This window comes from Carex rostrata, chromosome 7 (assembly GCF_964058835.1).
Source record: "Carex rostrata chromosome 7, lpCarRost1.2, whole genome shotgun sequence".
Classification (NCBI taxonomy): domain Eukaryota; kingdom Viridiplantae; phylum Streptophyta; class Magnoliopsida; order Poales; family Cyperaceae; genus Carex; species Carex rostrata.
Genome location: NC_135924.1, coordinates 7,237,361 through 7,257,766, shown reverse-complemented (window position 1 = coordinate 7,257,766; position 20,406 = coordinate 7,237,361). Strand labels below are relative to the sequence as shown.

Below are 20,406 nucleotides of genomic sequence, written 5' to 3'. Positions count from 1 at the left end.
GTGCGCTGCATGATGCTAAAATCAATCTGTTAAAATATTTACCCGCGTAGTCGATTAGGACCCAGTGACAGCCACATAGCAACTATTCCTCTGCTCCGAAAGCCAAACCAAAACCTCACTTCGCTCTCTCTCTCTCTCTCTCTCTCTCTCTCTCTCTCTCCAGACCATGGCTGCCATTCTCCATAGAAAGGTCCCTTTTTTCCCCTCCATCCTCCTCCGAATCCGACCCTTCTCCGCCTTACCCGAATCCGAACACCTCCCTCCTCCGGATCAAATAGATCAAACCCCTCCAACTGACACCAAACACCCGCTCGACCGGCTCCAATTATCAATCCGATCCGAATCCAACCCGGAACGGGTTGCTGAACTCTTTCTCTCTTCCAAAAACATCCACCGGTTCTACTCGTCCCGCCCTCTTTTCTCCTTAACGGTCAGGAAGCTCTCTCGTGCACGCAGGCCCGATTTGATTAGGCGGGTCCTCGACCCGTTTATAACCGATCCGAATTCGCCCAAATCGGAGGGTTTTCTGGCGCGGATCCTGTCTCTTTATTCCTCTGCCGGGTTGCCGGATGCAGCAAAGGAAGCTTTTTGTCACCCGAGTCCCTTCAAGCGATCCGACCTCTCTTTCTCGGCTCTACTCTCAGCTTATATGCACAGTGGTCGATATGGTGAGCTTAAATCAACTTTTGAGGAGGCTGCCAGTAAGTTTAATATCACTCCGGGCCTGGTTCCACATACTATTTTGCTCAGTGGGTTGTGTGAGAATGGGGAGATTGGAGATGCACGCAAACTGCTCGGCGAAATGTCTAGCAGAGAGAATGACCGACCAGAACCAAATATTATCTCCTACAACACCGTGCTTTGTGGGTGCTTGAAGAAAGGGGAAGACGGGCTATTTGATGAGATTTTGAAAGAGATTGAGGATAGAAATCTGGAGCCGAATGTGGTCACTTTTAATTGTAGAATTGCACGGTTTTGCAACATAGGTGAGAGTGTTAAGGCCGAAGAGTTGCTTGATGTGATGTGTTCCCGGGGTATCCAACCAAGTGTTAGCACGTTTTACAACTTGATACATGGGTATTGCAAGGAAAACAAGGTGGACTTAGCTGTGAAAATGTTTCAGAAAATGAAGGTTGCAAAGAGGCGGAGTGGTAGTGATGGGGTTTCACCAAATGCTGACATATACATTGTGCTCGTAAAGAATCTAATAGAGAAAGAACAGTTTGATGATGCATCATGGATTTGTATAGAAGGCATGGCAAGGAAGATTTTACTACCATTTAAGGATGTAAAGTGCATAGTAGAGGGGTTGATGAAGGAGTCTAAGTTAGAAAAGGCAAAAGATTTGGTTGAGAAAATGAGAAAGGTTTTAAAAGGCGACGCTAGTGATGCCTGGGAGAAAATAATTGGTGGTGTATCTCTTGAGGCAATAACATCTAGTCAAATGAGTGGTCAAGGTAAGGTATCTACGGGATGAGATTTGACAGATTAGGAGATGCAAAAGAGACATCGCATAGAGCTGATTTTTCGTGTTTAGCTTTTAAAACTTTTCTTGTACTATGTTGTTAGTTTTAGTCCTTAAAAGGTTCATTTCTTTGTTCTTTTCGAATAGAGAAGCATTTGGGCTTGTTTTGATTTAAGTTAGGGTTGTCAGTTGTAGTCAAACTTAAAATAGATAATTTTGTTCTTGTTTGAGAATAATTTATAGATGGAGCAATTTATCACTTTAATTATTTATGGATGATTTATTTTCCATTATTTAATACTTACTAAGAACTACATCTATGTTCATTTTTTGTGAGATTCAATTTTCACATTCATTATATATATAATTAAAATACCAGCAGGCTTCTGTGAGTGTCTACGTAATCATATTGGCAAATCATAGTATAATTTAAACCCTAGTTGAGTGAAGTTTTACTAAAGGCAAATTTAATACATAACTTTTTCAGAGAAGTACCAGTAAAAAAAAGGTAAACTGTTTTGTGGGCCCTTTTTTTAATTTTGTTGACATGGAGTGTATGTTAATGTTGTTTCTTGCTTAACATTCAGGTCAGTAGCTGGAAGATTCCCCAGAGGTGGCTGAGATTTTGAAAAAGCAACAAATGGAGACTACAAATGATACCCCAACTGAAGTGCAGAATCAAAAACCTTTGGTCACTAGCGTGTCAGCTGTACTGACAGGTGGCTCTGAGGCAAGCACCTTCTCTCATTTCTCCATCTGCTCTTGACACAATTAAAAAGAAGTTACAAGATGCTGGCACACCTGGTGCAGTTGGCATGTGAGATTTGAATGGGTCAAAAGTCCCTGATGGTGCCTCTTCGGAGAAACTAAAAGAGGGAAATGGGGATGGGAATGCATCAGATTCTTCATCAGAATCCGATGATGGGGAGTCGGGGCCCACTAAGGAAGATTGTATACTTCAATTTAAGGTGCTCTTTTAATTGCATGATTTCTGATACCAAATATACATATAAGGTTATGGAACAAATATGTAACTAGCATTGTCTCATCATTCCTCTCTCTTTTATTCTATCTGGCATTTTATTTTAAATTTTGTCAAGTTCTATGGGTGAACTAGGGCTCGATTGGTCTCTAATATTTTTTTTGCGGGAAATGCGCATGTAGGCATCTTAATAAATAGTAAAAAAATTTTGTGAACTAGGGCTCGATTGGTCTCTTAATCTTTTAAGTTCGGATTTATCTTGAGTTTGATTTGTATTAGTCACCCAAATCCGGGTTAGGTTTGAAAAGGAAAATATATATATATAGATGGGCTATGGTGCATTGCAATGCATGGAGGGGTTTGTGCATTGGACCATAAATCTAAAATTCAAAATCCAAATGACCGATCCAAACCGTTCATCTTATTCTCCATATTAATATGTGCTTGGAGACCAAATTTTACATTTTTCTGAATTTTTTTACTATTTATTAAGTATTTTACAAAATTGTTGATCCAACGGTGGTTTAACAAAACAGTAAAATCAGTAGCTACCGTTGGATCAACAATTTTGTAAAATACTTAATAAATAGTAAAAAATTCAGAAAAATGTAAAATTTGGTCTCCAAGCACATATTAATACGGAGAACAAGATGAACGGTTTGGATCGGCCATTTGGATTTTGAATTTTAGATTTATGGTCCAATGCACAAACCCCTCCATGCATTGCAATGCACCATAACCCATCTCTATATATATATACTAGTAATCATGCCCGTGCACAGCAACGAAAGCAAATTATGTAGTAGAAAACATTAAGCTCCTTAATAAGGAGGAGAGATAATTTAAATCAAATTTGTAGAGAAAAATAGTTAAATACTATATTTATCTACAAGATAACACATGTTAACTCTAGTGTAGTGGTAAGAATTTTGGTACCAACAGAACCCAACTGGGTTCGAATCCCGCCTTCAGCATAAAAAAAAAGAAAAAGGGTACGCGGTGCATAGGCTCGGTCTGCAGGTGCCATGCGTGGTTCAGAGGCGCGGTCCACGGGTGCGGTGCGCGGTCTACGGGCACTGGGATCATATGCGGCGCGACCAATGCATACTTAAGTGTTGAAGCTCATAATTTGGAAAATTCTTCTATGTGCGATCTAGAAATTCAACGGCTGAGCATCATTCCGAAAAAAAAAAAACAGTAAATCAGGACCCTTGCAGGATCTAGACATTAAGCTCCTTAATAAGGAGGAGAGATATAGAGGAGGGATCGGATGACACCCTTTTTTGGTGACATCGGATAACATTGTGCATTTTCAAAGTTTTTAAAGTTCAAATGGTCGATCCAAACCGTTCAACTTGATGGATATGTTAAAATGTCCTTGCAGATCAAATTTTACATTTTTTGGAATTTTTTTACTATTTATTAAGTATTTAACAAAATCGCTATATTTAAACCGTTGAATTTTTGTACCCATCTTAATAAATAGTAAAAAAATTCAGAAAAATGTAAAATTTGATTTGCAAGCATATTTTAACATATCCATCAAGTTGAACAGTTTGGATCGACCGTTTGAACTTTAAAAATGCACAGTGTCATTCGATCCCTCCTCATATATATATATATATATATATATATGAAAATGAGTATTGCCACACTAAAAATTATTTGAATTTATGTAAAGTTCTTAATGTTTTGTTAGCTATGTATATTTGTTGCATAATCTGAATTTATTTTGGAAATTATAATAGGAAACGATGAAGTCAATGACTGATCACCCTAGCCGAAACTCGGGCATATGAGCCGAGCCTAGAATGCCTGGTTTTACACACATTTTTTCTTGAATTTTTTTTTTCCATCCGTGTATAATATATTGTGTATGGTCGCGTTTTCTATACTAGTGTTTCCTTAATTTTTTTGACTCTTTTATTAAAATTCATTTGAAATTTCTAGAGTGCCCATTTGTCATTCATAAAAAAAACTAAAAACATATAGCATGTTCAAGAAAAATGTTTAATTGATCGATTTTAAAGAACCAATTAATGATTAGTTTCTCTACTTGTGACGTATATAGAGACATTTATGCATATTCTTGTGTGTGCATCACAAGTAAGAAAAATAACTATCTTTTTTCAAAACCAACTAATTAGAAGACTAAATATTTATCTTAAACATGTTACATATATTTTTTTTAATAACATGATAAAATAGGCACTTTATAACTTTAAAACTCGTTTTAATAGAAAAGTCAATAAGTTGGACAAATTTATGATTTTTTCAAATTGAGAAGGGTAAATATGATATTATAAAATTTAGAGTGGAAAATATGCAATTTTGAGAAGGGTAAATATGATATTATAAATTTGAATTAATTAAATATAATTAATCTAATTAATTATAGTATCATATATAATTATCTCAAATAATTATATTTCTCATGTTTTTGTTGAGAAGTCAATTTATTTGTCATGTTATACATGTCAACTAAATTAAGGAGCATTTCTAATCAATTTCTTATTGGCGTGACTCTGTGGGATCTATGTCATTTGACAATAAAATCTAAAACTCCTTTCGATTCCATAAATTATAAGCGACACCTAGCAATATGCACTGTAATTATTCAAAAGACACATATAATAAGTACCTGCTATATCACGATCCCTAAGACCACAATTGCCTCGTGTCAATTCCATGTCTCATGATATCATGAATAGATCTAAGATAGGAATGTGTCATTCTTACAAATTCACTCGTTTCTTGATTCTGAAATAATTCAGTAATTATGATTAACTCCTTAATCATATGTGCATATACTAGTATTATTTCATCAAGGAGCTCAATGATATCATCACTCATTACATGAGAGATATTGATATTCTTGATAATTACTATCTCTCTACATGCGAGATATATACTAAGATAGAATTTGTATGACTGTCAGTTACGGACAATGTTGGATAATACCCACGAATACGCATTCTCATTTGAGAGAAACAATCATATCATATCTTAGAATTTCAGACACAAATAAAGCATTAATGACATAACTACAATCCAATTAAATATTTTATTTTGGTCACGTCCAATCCCTTGATCTCTATCAGGTATCCATTTGATTAGATTGATAACTCTTTGTCATATAATTTGCAGAACATGATCATCATCTAATCCAAATGCTAATATTTCATTAATAATTAATGTTCCTTGTTAATTACAAAGACTAGGGGCACTTTAGAGTATTTTTTAACTCCTTTATAGAGTTCCACAATTTTAAGTCCTCAACCTGAATGATCTATAAGTAATAAAATACTAAAGAAACAAAATGATAAATAAATTATCCAATTATATGAACAAAACTTAGAAAACAATTATCCTATAATCAAAATCTAGATCATAACAATACGAGAGAATTAACCTGACCCACTAGCTAAACCCTACCCGAAATTAACCTTGTCTATAATTGCCTCTTTTTTTTAAGAAAATAAACCTCTCCCTATTCTTTTAGTCATAGTCTGACACTCTAGCTCCTAATTAAAAAGAACAAAGAAAGGTTTACTAATTAAGCCCCTTCACCGAGTCGATCGTATCCAGCAATGACATTAACAATTGCAGGCTCTTACAAGCGGAATTTAAAGAAGAAGGCCAAGGTTGAGGCTGCCGCCATAAATTTGCCGTTAGAACCTCTGTCAAGACAACTCTTTTTGTTTCTTTTATGTAAATTGTTGCTTAATCCGACTTCTTTATTTATTTGTTCTTTTATTTTTCTTGATTATTTATGGTTCGAACGAGATAATGTATAACGAGAATTGAACTTTCTCAAAATTAAGTTGTTTAATATAAAGGCAGATCAACTTCCTCTGTAGTATGTATATTTCAAATTTTCTAACTGAAATGCATTTTCTCAATCTCATTCAAATGAAAGAAGATTTATATATTTTATTGAATGAGCTAGGTGCACTTAATTTGAGTTCTTTTTTCTTCTTCTTTTCATTTCTTGTAATTTCTTGCATGCTATTTTTTTTTAATCTATGGTTCTGACCAGATTTCTAATTGAGCCTTGTAAAAGCAAAAGTAATAATTAATTTAATGGATTACATGCATTAGATGCAATTGATGTTCTCTACTATCTCAATAATAATCATTCTGCATAGCAAATAATAGGACCGCTCATTAATTTAATTAATTAGTTCTTCAAATTTCAATATATATTTTATATTAGCCGGGTGCCATAATTTTTTTATCAATAGACTTATATATCAAGATTTGAAATTCTTAGTAATTATATCGTATGTATTTATTTACAAAGTTACAAGTCATACAAATAGTAATAGACCGTCACATTTTAAATATGAAAAAAACAATACTAATTATGTGATCTCATGACTAATTTATGTGTTTACAAGAATTTAGTGTGAAATTCACAATCATATATTTGCTTAATAAAATAGAGGAATTCACAATCGTATATGTCATTAAAAATACACGAACTTCAAATAATTGTCATATTATCAATTGTTCAAACTTACACGACAGCTAGTGGTGAATCTTAGACTCGATTAGTAATTATGTATATAAAAATACATGCACTTAAATTCTTATAAATATTCATTCGGTCCAATAACAATAAAAGAAGTGCGTGAAGGTTAGGCAGGAATTAGAGTTGATCATGGTCTTATCAAATATTAGTTTTTATTTATTAAAAAAAGATTCCATTAGTTTTAAAAGAAAAGCAAGATCTTTAAAAAAAAAAAAAAAAATTCCCACCTCTATTACTATTTTTATACAATCTCCATAATTGCATGATAGAATAGAATCTACAATTCAATCACAATCTAAGTATTCTATGTTTCGAGTTTTATTGTTAGAATTTTATTATTGTAAAAAGCTACACACCAAAAAAAAATCAGGTTTTATGTGGCAAAAAAGTGAAATAATGAATAATGAATATAATAAGAGAGGACATAATAGCACAAAGTTGATTAGAAGACCAGGTGATATAAATTCAGAGGGTTGGTCTGTTAGTCTCTTTCTCTCTCTCTCTCTCTAATTTCATTTGATTATGTACAGAGGGACTATGTAAAATGAAGTGTGTTGTCCTTCGGTTTTCTCTCTCTCTGATTTATGGCTCTGAAAAAATCACACATTGACTGATTTCCTTTTCTCCAGTATCTTAAAAGGGTACATTTGCAAAAAAATTGTTAGTATTTGTTCCATGCATTTTTCAACTATAAATTAATTGGTGTTCTGATGTCATTTTTCAGCTAAGGCACCACTGCTTGCATATATATAACAACTTTATAGAAGCTATTTAGATACTAAGAGCTTTTACCTTGTATCAACATGGACCTTTTAGGACTTGAATATATTTGCATTAGGACATGAGATTAATTTGGTGATGCTAATTAATTTGTTACTGACACACACACACACACCAACACACACACAAAGACACTATAGAATAAGTTAATTGGAGAAAAAAACCAAATATCAGATCAGTAATTTGTTACTCACACACACGCACACACACACACACAAAGACACTATAGAATAAGTTGGGGAAAAAAAACCAAATATCAGATCAGTACTTAGTTGGTTAGCAGCTGGTACTAACCAGCAACCTTAACTGGTTCAGCCGCAAAATCTGACAGTGCAAATCTGTCAGTGAAATTTGATTTTCTGATTTTCTTTGCATTTATGGAAATGAGTTTGAAAGGGGGAGCAATTGCTCTCAATTATACCAAAACTCAAGCGATCATATCTTTCCTTAAACAGTAATCCTCCTTTCCTAATTTGTAACAAAAATTCGTCATTCATAGCATCATAGTAGTATTTAGAGGATATCGGATTTTTATCTTTCAGTTAGGCACTCCACGATTTATAATCAAATCGAATTGAGACCGTCCGATCAAATACAATCGTAATTTTTTTTTTAAAGATTACACTTTAATTATAAGTAGACAGCTTTAAAATTTGTAATATAAGTTCGGATGCAACCGTACGCGAATCCATTTTCTATGAGAGGTAACAGAATATTTATGATAAGATCAAAATCGTCTGACCATAATTCGGACTAATCCAGTCCAATATGAAACATAAGGTTTCGTTAATGTTCGTGTGGATCTAATCAGACGGTTCAAATTTAAACAAAAATATTGTGTCATCTTAGAATATGAATTTCACTTGCCCTCAACTTGGCATGTGAAGGTCGGAAAATCCATATCCAGAGTTGGGTTGTTCATTGGTTCGTTTTAATTAAAATTGAAATACAATAGATAATTTGAAAAAAAAATGATTTACAAAAATACTACTAAACCGATTAAAATAAATTTATTAATCAAATTAAAACCAAATTGAACAAACAAATTATATTTCAGTTTATTCGGTTGAACCACAATAAGAAGATTAATTATAAAAATAAATATTTCTTGTTAATTTTTTAAATTGTTTTTAAGATGGATTTAAAAAAATATTTGGTTCAATCTAACTGGTTTAAACCAAATCAAACAATAAACATTGTGTTGAATTATTTTTTTTTTTTTTAATATTTGGTTTGGCCGGGAGACATGTTTATAAATGTCGGTCAGTTCAGTCTAAATAGTTTTATAGTTTCTAAACCGAATCGAAACGAACTATTAAACCGACTTCAAAATACAAACCGAACCAATTCATTTAACATGAAAACCGAGCCGTTTAATCTCAACTCTCTCCGCTCGATTTAAAACCCGATGAACACCCATATACATATTCTAAGATAACAAAATATTTTTCTTAGATGCGGACCGTCAGATCAGAATCTAGGCCAATTTGGCTCAAAATGAAATACACAAGTTTCTTTAATATTCGTGTAGATTTTGATGGGAAGGTCCGAATCTAAAGAGAAATAAAAATATTCTGTTACCTTCTGTGATCACGAATTCAAGGTCGGAACTCGGAAGCTCCATGGCTGAATATCGGGTACAGATTTTAACAGAGAAGCAGTTTCAGCTTCACGCAGCACATTGACCATAGTAGTGCTGTAATATATTTATAGAATGTGAGCTGCGTAAAGCCAAAACTACTCTGTTAAATATTTACCCTGAATATCTAGCGTACATAAAACTGGACAAGAAAAAGTACTGGAGGCCCGAATACCTATCGCTAGCGGACATAAAACTGGAGAAGAGAATGTACTGGAGAAGTTCACTCGAAATGCAGGGTCTTATCCTGTCCAGTCCTACTGATTCCTCAACCTAATCCACAAAACACATAATCAGCTCTCATCATCTCTCAATTCTCTTTCTCTTTCTCTTTCTCCACAGCCATGGCTTCCATCCCCACCACTCGCATCTCTCTTTCTCCTTCAAGCTCCAATTCTAACCCAAATTCTAACCCTAAATTCACCTCTCGCACTAGCGCTTTCTTCTCTAACTCCCTCCGCCCCTCCGTGCATCCTCTCAAAAAGCATCATTATCATCACAACCATCATTACTTCAGTTCCACTCCTTGTTGTCGATGCAAAAAGTATAATCCGAGTGGAGAATCCGGTGGTATTAGGTGGAATTTGCTGTTGCAGGATGCTGTCCAGAGCGCCGTTAAGAGGTGTAAGGAATACTTGAGCTCTTACTGGGATTCTCCCTGTAAGGAGGTGGAAGAAGATCTAAAAGAGCTATCGGGAGATGAATTGAAATTGAAAAAATCGAAAGGGAATTTGAAATCTGAAGAGAATAAGGTGTTTCCAGAAAGAGAAGAAAAGAAAGAGGAACATGAATGGAGTTGGGGAAGGTGGAAGCAACATATTGGCGAAACCGAAGAAAATGAGAGGCTATTACAAGCTTTAAAGGTTATACCATTAGTTACCTCATTAACCTCCCTCTCTCTCTCTGTCTCAAAATTCAGCTGTAAAGAACTAATTAGGCCCAAATCAGCCACTTTTGGTAATTAATCTCTGTTTGGTTTTTGTTAATGCAGTTACAATTAAAATCTGCAGTTGCTATAGAGGATTTCAACAGTGCTGAAAGATTAAAACAGGCAATTTCTATTGCAAGGAAGTATGATTTTGTGGGAAGAGCCATTTCTGACCTCAATGTAAGTTCATATATGCAATGAAGACCTCTCCATATACTGTCTTTACATAATTGACCACATGTTTATTAATTTTTTTTTAAATCTCTACAGAGGGCCATTGTAGAAGAACGCTATGCTGATGCCGCTGACATCCGGGATCATGCCGGTGCAGGACTGGTCAGTAAATTTTGAATAATTTACTGTGGTTCTTGTTTTATTTTCAGATTCATATTGAACTCGCTTGATTAAAAATTGCACAGATTGGTTGGTGGGCTGGCTTGTCAGAAAATACGTTCGATCCCTATGGACTAATAGTGCGTATAACTGGCGAGTATGGGAGATATGTAGCCAAAAGTTATAGTTCAAGGTACATCTTATTGCATTTTCAGTTGTTTTGCTAATTAACTAGGGATGTATTGTTGCTATTATTGTTTTAACTTTTATAGTCAATATTGCCATATTCTCATGCAGACAATTAACTTCGGGCAGTCCTGGTGTTCCTCTCTTTGAAGTTTATTTCGTAAAGACAAATGGGGAGTTAAAACAACAGGTATAAACAAGTTCTCTTTCTCATCTCTGTTTAATTATTGAGAAAAAGAGAAGTCGGTATAAAAGGGAATACTTAACAGATCTTGAAACCACTAGTGTCTAGAACACTACCATTTTGTGGAGTTCCAGATCACTGTCAAACATTCTCATGTACCTTCTTCATATTTGATACTAGTTCAGAGGTGGAGCGATAAATTTAGTGGCATCACAATGTAAACTGAGATCAAGCAAATTAATTTAAATGTAATTTCTACCCAATAAACAAGTTTGTCACTCAACTATTATTTATATAATATGCCCAGTCTTATACTTTTGTTCACAATGATCTTCCTCAGTACATCATAATGTCCAAAGTAATCCAAATATAACTTGATTTGTCTAGTAACCTGTATCCAATTTCCAAATGCCAATGTTGAGTGTACAGAATACTGGCATCTAGTCACAGTATTTTTAATTTTTTTTGTATAATCAAATTAAATTTTTTTTTAATCAAGAGGTCCATATAATATAATCACGTAAAACCTTAATCCCACAAAATTCCACCAAAAAGAACATTTATGTGTTGTACTGTTGTTGAGGCATGCTACAATATTTTTAGTAAATTGTTTCGTGTATTTGTTAATACTAGGTTCATAATGAACAGATCGGCCCAATTTTGGAAAAATAAAGATTAACTATCATAGAAGGATACAATGGTACATGTATGCAGTAATTAATCATAATATCTTTCAACGTACTAATTCACAAAATTAAGTCCCATCAATAAGAAGTGGTCAATAAATAAATAATAGGATTATTATGTTGCATTCACATGCCTTTTTATCTTCAGCTAAGCGGAGTTACTGTATACATCTTTTTTCTGAAATCACAAAACCCTAGTTTTGTTATAGTGGGCTCAGTGCAGTTCCTCATACTCCCTGTTTCTGTATGCTAATAATGAGAAACTGCTTTTCAGGCTGTATATATAAAGCCAGGGAACACAAAATCCAGTGAATTTGACAATTTGGTTCAAAAAGCCACTATTAGTGAAAGACTCTTGTCAGACAGCTTATTTGGCCAAGGGCCTGGCATTGAAGACCCAAATATAGATGAAGAAGAGAAAGACAGCTCAGACAGCCCCAGTATTCTCAACTTACCACAAGACGACACTTTACCCCGTTTCAAGTTGACAATTTTCATAACTTCCTCGGGAAAAATCAAGGGAGACCATATAGCAAAAATATTTATTGGTCAAATTTTAGATGAGGATGATGATGAAGAAGAAGATGAAGGTGATGAAAATGACGATGAAGAAAATGATGATGGCGAATTTGAAATTTCTGATATAGAGAATTTATCTGACGAAGAAATCGGAATTGATGGAGAAACTGGAGCTGATGTAGAAGAGGAGATAGCCTACAGTTCCAAAAGTTTGAGAAGTGAAAATGAGAAGGTGGCTGATTCATTAGTTCATATACCTGCTAGGTTGGAGAGAAAAGACCGGTTCTCATTTACATTGCACATAGACAATGATGAGAAACCAAAGGAGGATAGCGGGACCCAGCAATTAAAGAAGAAAAAAGCGCCTGTGATGTCCCTCCAGCAGGGGGCTGATCTTGTGTTGGCAGATCTTGTGAAGTTAGGTAGCATGAAAAAGGGTCAATCTGTTAAGGTCGGTACATTTTTCTATATTATTTTATTTTATTATATATCCTGTGGTTATTGAAAGCTACAGATTTTTATTTGGTTCTACTGAAGGATTTCAAATTTTTTTATACTGTTTGTCGAGAAAATACTTTTACTGAGGCTTTTATGGTATTTCTCCTTAATTGCAGAAATTGATCCAAAGTTGAACACAAGTAGAATAAGTATACCCAAGTCTGCCTTTTAATTTCAGTCTTAGTGATTAAATAAACATTTTTCTGTTTCAGTTTCGCCAAATTTTATCTTTTTGTAATGTGATATGTAGATTATAATACCTGATGGAAAGCTTTTAAGGAACAAGAGATCTCATCAATTGCTGCCTGGAGCTACTAATTTTCGGCGCATCATGGCACCTACGACATCAGATCCTCTAAGCGGTAATTCATTATTTATATATTTATTATTGTTATTCTATTATATGCCATTTTTAAATGAGCTGTAAAAGTGAATTGGAGAATAATGTTTGTAAACAACTTCTGTTCACAGGATCAAGATTTTTTTTGTACTTGATCAATTTCCAAAAAACTGATTTGGTCTGTCAAATTTAATTTGCAACAATTACCGTTGGAACTTTTGGAATAATATCAAGTTGGTCCTTGAATTTTGGAAAAAGGGCATAGTTCGTGTAACTTACATTTGCACTAAATCAGTTGTTGAACTTTCTAACAAGATCTAAATTGGTCCTTGAACTTATTTTTAAAAATATCTGAATAAGCTTTTTTGGAGAAAAGAATAGGACTAACTTGGTTAATTTAAGAAAAGGACTGATTTGGCGCAAATATAAGTTCAGATCAAGTTGGTTTTTTTTTTTTTTGGGATAAATCAAAGGATGAATTTGGTGCAAATGAAAATTCAGGGACTAATCTGATTCTTTTTAGAGAGTTTAAGCACCAAAACATGAATTTTCCTTTTAGGACTAAATTAATTTAACAAGGACTGATTTGGCGCAACTTGAAGTTCAGATCAATTTTTTTTTTTTTTTGGGGAATGGTGCAAATGAAATGTTGAGGGACTAATTTGGTTCTTTAAAGAGATTTTAAGCACCAAGACCTGAATTTTCCTTTTTATTAATTTATTTATTATTGTTACTATATTTATAATACTGTAGTTACGAAATTGGACTAATGTTTTGGATGTACCACAATTCACAGGATTATATATTGCTTTATCTGGCGGGAGTTCTGAAATCATTTGTTTACAACGCAAGTTTGGGCAGTGGAAGGAGGATGATGTCAGTGGTACTAAAGAAAGGGATTTGGAGTTCTATGAATATGTGGAGGGCATCAGATTAACTGGGGACCACCTTGGCCCTGCTGGCCAGGTTAGAATCACATATCGAACTGAGGGGACAAAAAAGAAATAAAAAAAGAGTTTGCTCTAATACTAGGAATTTATTTTCATGTATTGAATAATTTTCAATCAATAGGATAAAACCAAACAAAAATGCGCTAATTCCAGGAAGTTTTTTTAACTTATTTGAATAAATATTGATCCCTATTTTCATTCTGCTGCCCCCTCTTTTTTTTATTTGAAAATTTAAAGGTCATGTTTCGTGTAAAAATTGGGAAAGGACACCAGCTTCCGCACAAGGGGCTCATCCCTAAAGAACTTGGAGTGGTATGCTTCAAATCAATCTCTTTTTTTCCTGATTCTAATAAAAATAAAACTTGAACATCACAAAGATAAATTTCGTGTTATCTTTCCTAGGTAGCTCGGTATAAGGGGCAGGGCCGCATTTCAGGTGCAGATATTGGGTTGAAGAGCCCGCAATGGGTTGACGGCGAACTCTTGATTTTAGATGGCAAGGTGAATTATTTTATTTCCTTCTTCTTAATATTACTCATGCAGATTTTATTAAATTCTACTCTGCAAATGTCTTTGGTTATGTGCAGTTCACAAGAGATGCGCCTGTGATTGGATTTTTCTACTTGGACTCAAACTTCCAAATAGTCGAGTTCTTCAGCCGTCTGATTCTTCCCGATTAAAAACTTCCTGTAGCTAGAAAGTTATCCATTAGATTTTGATCGTCAAGTTGAAGGTAGTGGGTCCCTACTCCCTGTATTAAATTGCTTGCTGGTATAACATAGGCCATGCTGCACTTTGATGGACCTATAACTGATTGTCAGAACCTTATTTATATTATTGAGACCTATGCACGTAACTCCATAAGTTAAAATAGGGAGGAATTTCAGTATACCCCTCAAATCTAAATTTCAAGAAGTCAGAAATTTACCCATTTATTGTCTTTGGTATTAAAATTCATTATAAATTTATGGAGTACCAAAAGTTTGGTCGCTTGGTATGGTGTAATCTGGTACATGTTCAGTGTTTGCTTCCTTGTTGCACATGTTAATACAGTTAGGATGGTATTTAACAAAGAGTCTTAGTGTGTCCTCTCTCTATCAGCGAGTCTTAACACTTTTCATTTTCTGGTTTGCATACAAAGCAGATAATGTGATGTGAATACTTGTCAAAAGCAAAGCACAGTTCGGATCGGAAGCTCCCTTGAAGGATATTATAATTGTCAAATCTCTTTGGCTCTTTGTTTGAGGTTCTTTGAGAAGAGTTTTATTTCTACCAAATGTATTAGCAAATGCTTTGCTGAAAATAACTATGGCCTTAATTTAGTGTTGTTGTAGAAGAGGGTATATATCCAGTTTTTTTTTGGTTTGATCACATTTTTTAGAACCAGAAGCTGATGACTTTCCTGTATTATGAGCCAATGTTATTTAAAGATTTGCTTTCAACCAAAAAAAGAGGAAAAAAGAAGAAAGAAATGGTACAAAATCAAGATGATGGAATGAACCGTGAATGGATGATGATTTTTTTTTTCTTTTTTTTCTTTTTTTTTCCTTCGTCCTATTTTTTTGTTTACTCATTGATTTTTTTCGTCTTCCATTACCCCAAGTTGGAGGTATGAATCATTAATTTGAATTTCACAAGTTTTAAAAAAGGGACTTTACCTGGTTATTAACTTATTATACTACCTTAATTGATACCTTAATTTTCAACATTAATTTTCAATGAGGTGTGACATCAGCAATGAACAGTGTCAAGCCATCTAATTGCCATCTGATGTGTTTTCAACAGCTCAGATTATTTTCCGCTTACGTTTTCATTCGTCATCTTCACCAAAACGAAACGCTCAGCTACTGCCCCTCGTGCGATTTTAGCGAGAACTGCGTCTAGACTGCCGCGTGTCGCTAAGAAGGTTGCCCGCGCTCACTCCCGGTCGTCACGTGTTTTTGTCCCCGCTACGTGTTCCTCTGCCCGCCCTCCGCGTCTGCCCCTCTTCTATTGCGGTGGGTATTTTCCCCTATTCCCTTGCGGTTCGGTGAACTTCCCCTTCATCTATTGTCGAAAGTAGTTTCAACCTCCGCCGTGGTTGACCCTAGTCCGCCTCTTCTACGCTTCCTCTCGCTGGTATGATATGCTTACCCCGTAGAAAATTTTCCCACCTATTGCACAGATTGACAGAAAAATCGACTCATCCATTGAAATCGATAGTTGGTCAAAATAGATAATTTATCAGCAAAGTTAATAGCAAGTAGAATTGATTATTCCTTCCGGTTGCCTACATTTTGATTCCATGATGAACAATTCCAATTCGTACCTCTTCCAGTCGCTAATGTGACCCAATTTATTCTTGGTGTACCAGCTGAGACCCTGACTAATTTTCAGTTCCCATCTGATGGTTACAAGTTCAGTAAAAGGTTCAGGTAATACTTAATTAAGTTTCCCCTCACCTTAATCCTTCGCCTCCCCCTGCTAAACTGTACCCCTGTTGGAGTGGGGCTATGTTACTATGCATATGGTGAATTGGTCTGTAGTATGGATCGATATCTTCATTTGAAAGTGCAAAACTTCGATATCAACTGTTCAACATGATCTCCATATGAAAATGTACTTGTAGATTAAATTTCACATCTCCTTTAGTGTTTTTTATATAGGTACAAAATAACTACTTTTGAATGGCTTAGAATTTTTAGATTAAGTGATTTTTTGCCTATCAAAATATATAGTAAAAAAATTGTACAAAAAATATAAAATTTGATCAACAAGTACATTTTCATAAAGATGTCATGTTCTTGATCAACAAGTACATTTTCATAAAGATGTCATGTTCAACGGTTCAGTCGATTATTTAGACTTTGAAAATGAAGATACTAATCCATAGTACGGATCATTCGGTGCTACACATGTTACCATAGCCTCACTGTTCCTGTTATACTTTTCTCTTCCGATTAAAACAATGACCCTGAAGACCACAAGACAGTTGGCTGTCTTCCTCCTGTTGTTGATGATCACAGCTAAGGGAGAAAGGGGAGAACAAAAAGGGCTGCACTGTCAGCACAAAGGTACATCCAGCACAAGAAGCAGCAGGAAAGGTGGTACCAGCACAAGAAAACCACAACAGGATTGGTTCCAGTGTAGGTGCCAGAAACAACAGAAAAACCCCATAACATGGAAAATAAGCACCAGTACCAGCACAGATACCAGTACAGTCATCACAGCTAAAACACAAAAAGTCCGACCAGTGGTGGTACAGTGCCTCTAATTCTGTTGTATTTCATTTCTGTGCAGTTTCAGTTTCTATTAGTCGGCAGTCCATTTCAAATTCACTATATTTACTCTTTCTCCTGTTGTTGATCATCACAGAGAAGGGGAAAAAGGGAGAACAAAAAAGGGCTGCACTGTGAGTACAAAAGTACAGCCAGCACAACAAGCAGCAAGCAAGTTGTTACCATTACACAACCAGTACAAGAAACCCATAACAGGGCTGGTACCAGTATAGGTACCGTCAAAATCAGCACAACCTCAAAACAGGGAAAATAAGCACCAGTACCAGCACAGGTACTGGTACAGTCAGCACAGCCAAAACACAAATTAGCACCTGTCAAGCCGGAAAAATCAACAACCCGCGTAGGACTAACTAAATCATCACCACATCCAAAATGTTTCACAATGCTACTGCTAAACTTCACACATGTATAACCATACATAGTTGTTGACATATAAGCTGTTATTATTATATTTATTGGTCATGTAATAATTCTGCTTGCAACTTATTTTCTCACTGTGACTCTAAAGAAGAACAAAAAAGTTGTGTGGTCTACTACGAATCGCTTGCCCAACGGTTCTCCCAGTTTTCTTGAACAGGTATGTAAGCAGAACACAAAATGGAATGTGAATATCATTTACTATTTTCCTCAAAGTGTAGTTACCAAAGAGTATATGCACATTAGAACACAAAGTGGAATTTGAATTTTGTTGATGCTGTAGAGGAAGACGCCACGAAGACCACTGTCACTGATGGCACTGTTCGTCCCTTGACTAGCTGCGTCATAAACTATGTCAAGTTTCTCTTTGAGTAAGTGCACTTTCATGTGAAATGTGTAAAGGGATAATTTTGCAATTTGTTTTCATAATAGAATAGATGTATGATTAGTAAAGTTACCTTATAATGTGTGAGAAATATTTGCCAATTCATTTCTTAGCCTTTTTTTGTGGAACATGCACCCATGCACCCACTTGAATTCAGATCCCCTAAATTAACTCAAATTTTGAGTTTAGATCCAGACCGTCCAATCTCCTTTGGCACGAATATTAAAGTGGCTATGTGCATTCCCCCTTGAGGCAGATTGGCCAAGATTCTGATCGGATGATCCGGATCTAAACTCAAATTTAGGGGATCGAACCCCCCCAACTATTCTAAGAATTTGGAACCAGTGGAGATGAGTCGCATTCACAATTGGCTACAGTGACCATGCGAATAATGCAAGCCCTTCAAACCAATTTAGATGCAAAATGAAAACAATACAAGGATCAGGCTCTGACGTCTCTTTTCCTCATGAACAATATTTGCTACATGGTCAGATCTGTTCAGAGGTATATGTCCCATTTGTTTTCCGTTTATTTTTATTGATCCAAATAAGAAGATGAGTTTTAAAATGACCTCTCAATTCTTTTGCTTATATCAGGTGCTTGATTGAGTTAAATGTCAAATGTTATTAAGGTTGTTCTTCGATTTTTTAAAACAACTTATGATTATATTTATTTATTTTTGTTGTTTGAAAACTTTTCTAGATCAGAAGCAAAGACTTGCTAGGAGACAATTGGATACAAAGACACCGAAGAATAGTGCAACAAATTGCTAAACAATACCGAAGGGTTGCTTGGTCCAAGGTAAGCATGTTTTTTCAAAAATTGTGAAATTCAGGTTTTGCCCAATTTTTTTCAAAACAATCAATTTAGTCCCTGACCCTGAACTTCCATTTGCAGTGAATTGGCACTTGAACTTTTGAGGTTAAAAAAAGAAAAGAAAAGGTAACGTCCTCCGGGCTACAGTCCTCCGAAAATCTCCGCGTATAAAATCATTTCCTTTTTAACTTAGTTCCGACGCGCTTTCAAAGTACTTTTTTGGCCACACGCTTTCAACTGCCATAACCGGCAACGACGCGCTTTCAACTGTCATAATTTCAAGTACAATATTTATGTTCATAGAATAATATGTGTATGTTCACAGAATAATATATGTATGTTCATAGGATAATATTTATATGTTAATAGGATAATATGTGTATGTTCACAGAAGGTGGTCCCGAGTTTAACTGCCGATTGTACTTCAATTGTACTTTGTTCGTTGACCACGCGTTTTTAACAGCTTTCACGCGTTTTTATTTGGAATCACGCGGTTTCATCTACATAACATCCATTGAACTTGTTTATATGATTGTTTTCATAGTATTACCGGATTTAATGAACTTGTTTATAGAATTAGTGTAAAAAGTCTGGAGATTTTCGGAGGACTGAGAGCCGGGGACAATTAGCTGCTTCCAAAAAAAAAACCCAAAAAACTTTGTTAGAATAAAAACAAACCTAGTAAAACTTCTATTGGCAAGCTATATATTCATTATGATATATAAGTACACCCTTTGTCGAATAAATGGGAGATTAGGATAAAGATAGCTAATTGTGACAATTATGATTTTGCCATCTATTTCGTCTCAATGTTAAGAATCAATCAAATACAAAAAAAATCAATAAAGGTCCTTTTTTCATAAAAATTATTCAATTAAAAACATAAGTTTAAATAACATAAAAACCTCTGGTTAGATGGTTTGTTAGTTACATTTTTTGTTTGATAAGAAGTCATTATCATTATTTAATAATATGTTTTTATTCCATATTCCATATATATATAAAGGATTTATTAAAGGTCGATTATAAAAATGATAGATTTTTTATATGTTTATTATTATTTTTTTTATTTTTATAATCCCACACATTTTATTAGATAGATCTTAATTTATCTAATAGATCTTATCTGATGAGTAGAACTAGGGTGCTCTTAAGTTCACCAAAGTTTTGGTGAGCTTAACTCTAAAACTCATAAAATTGATTTCAAATGACGAATCCGAACTGTTGAAATCTGCCTACCTTACGTGTGATGCATCTACATATGAAATTTTTAAACATTCGAATTAATTTAGTATAAAGTCAAGCGGTCAAAATTAAAGGGTTAATAAATTAATTTTAGTGCATTCATTTTTGAAAGTTTTTTGACCGTTTGACTTTATACTAAATTAATTCGAATGTTTAAAAATTTCACATGTAGATGCATCACACGTAAGGTAGGCGGGTTTCAACGGTTCGGATTCATCATTTGAAATCGATTTGATAAGTT

At 34.6% G+C, this 20,406-nt stretch overlaps 3 protein-coding genes across 5 annotated transcripts; all 3 read left to right on the top strand.

Annotated features, from left to right (window-relative positions):
* Positions 1-150: 150 nt before the first annotated feature.
* On the top strand, positions 151-2,787 carry LOC144557429 (small ribosomal subunit protein mL103 (rPPR7)-like). 2 transcript variants are annotated; one of them, XR_013512660.1, is made up of 2 exons: positions 151-1,531; positions 2,053-2,783. XR_013512660.1 is itself a non-coding variant. In XM_078305997.1 (2 exons), exons 1-2 carry the CDS (start codon positions 167-169, stop codon positions 2,058-2,060), a joined length of 1,299 nt encoding a protein of 432 aa, XP_078162123.1. In that variant the 5' UTR covers positions 151-166; the 3' UTR covers positions 2,061-2,787. The 2 variants fall into 2 exon arrangements, 1 of the variants encoding a protein (XP_078162123.1); XM_078305997.1 differs by having other exon boundaries at positions 151-1,457; positions 2,053-2,787.
* Positions 2,788-9,662: 6,875 nt separating this feature from the next.
* On the top strand, positions 9,663-15,453 carry EX1 (UvrB/UvrC domain protein (DUF3506)). 2 transcript variants are annotated; one of them, XM_078305125.1, is made up of 12 exons: positions 9,663-10,263; positions 10,392-10,508; positions 10,599-10,664; positions 10,748-10,854; positions 10,959-11,037; positions 11,992-12,687; positions 12,985-13,096; positions 13,871-14,040; positions 14,262-14,336; positions 14,427-14,525; positions 14,612-14,757; positions 15,166-15,453. In XM_078305125.1, exons 1-11 carry the CDS (start codon positions 9,745-9,747, stop codon positions 14,702-14,704), a joined length of 2,133 nt encoding a protein of 710 aa, XP_078161251.1. In that variant the 5' UTR covers positions 9,663-9,744; the 3' UTR covers positions 14,705-14,757; positions 15,166-15,453. The 2 variants fall into 2 exon arrangements, with proteins under 2 accessions (XP_078161251.1, XP_078161250.1); XM_078305124.1 differs by having other exon boundaries at positions 9,664-10,263; positions 15,169-15,453.
* A 500-nt stretch (positions 15,454-15,953) lies between these two features.
* LOC144556719 (uncharacterized) lies at positions 15,954-19,294 on the top strand. The gene is made up of 5 exons (XM_078305123.1): positions 15,954-16,142; positions 16,996-17,262; positions 17,379-17,879; positions 18,003-18,905; positions 19,002-19,294. The coding sequence occupies exons 2-3, from the start codon at positions 17,020-17,022 to the stop codon at positions 17,553-17,555; spliced, it is 420 nt and encodes a 139-aa protein (XP_078161249.1). The 5' UTR covers positions 15,954-16,142; positions 16,996-17,019; the 3' UTR covers positions 17,556-17,879; positions 18,003-18,905; positions 19,002-19,294.
* The last annotated feature ends 1,112 nt before the right edge of the window (positions 19,295-20,406 follow it).

Bases quoted from the DNA above. Each gene is read 5' to 3' on its own strand.
- LOC144557429 (XM_078305997.1), top strand. From the start codon at position 167: ATGGCTGCCATTCTCCATAGAAAGGTCCCTTTTTTCCCCTCCATCCTC.
- EX1 (XM_078305125.1), top strand. From the start codon at position 9,745: ATGGCTTCCATCCCCACCACTCGCATCTCTCTTTCTCCTTCAAGCTCC. The intron at 10,264-10,391 runs GTTATACCATTA...TTGTTAATGCAG, and splicing joins GGCTATTACAAGCTTTAAAG to TTACAATTAAAATCTGCAGT. The intron at 11,038-11,991 runs GTATAAACAAGT...ACTGCTTTTCAG, and splicing joins ATGGGGAGTTAAAACAACAG to GCTGTATATATAAAGCCAGG.
- LOC144556719 (XM_078305123.1), top strand. From the start codon at position 17,020: ATGATCACAGCTAAGGGAGAAAGGGGAGAACAAAAAGGGCTGCACTGT. The intron at 17,263-17,378 runs GTACAGTGCCTC...TGATCATCACAG, and splicing joins AAAAAGTCCGACCAGTGGTG to AGAAGGGGAAAAAGGGAGAA.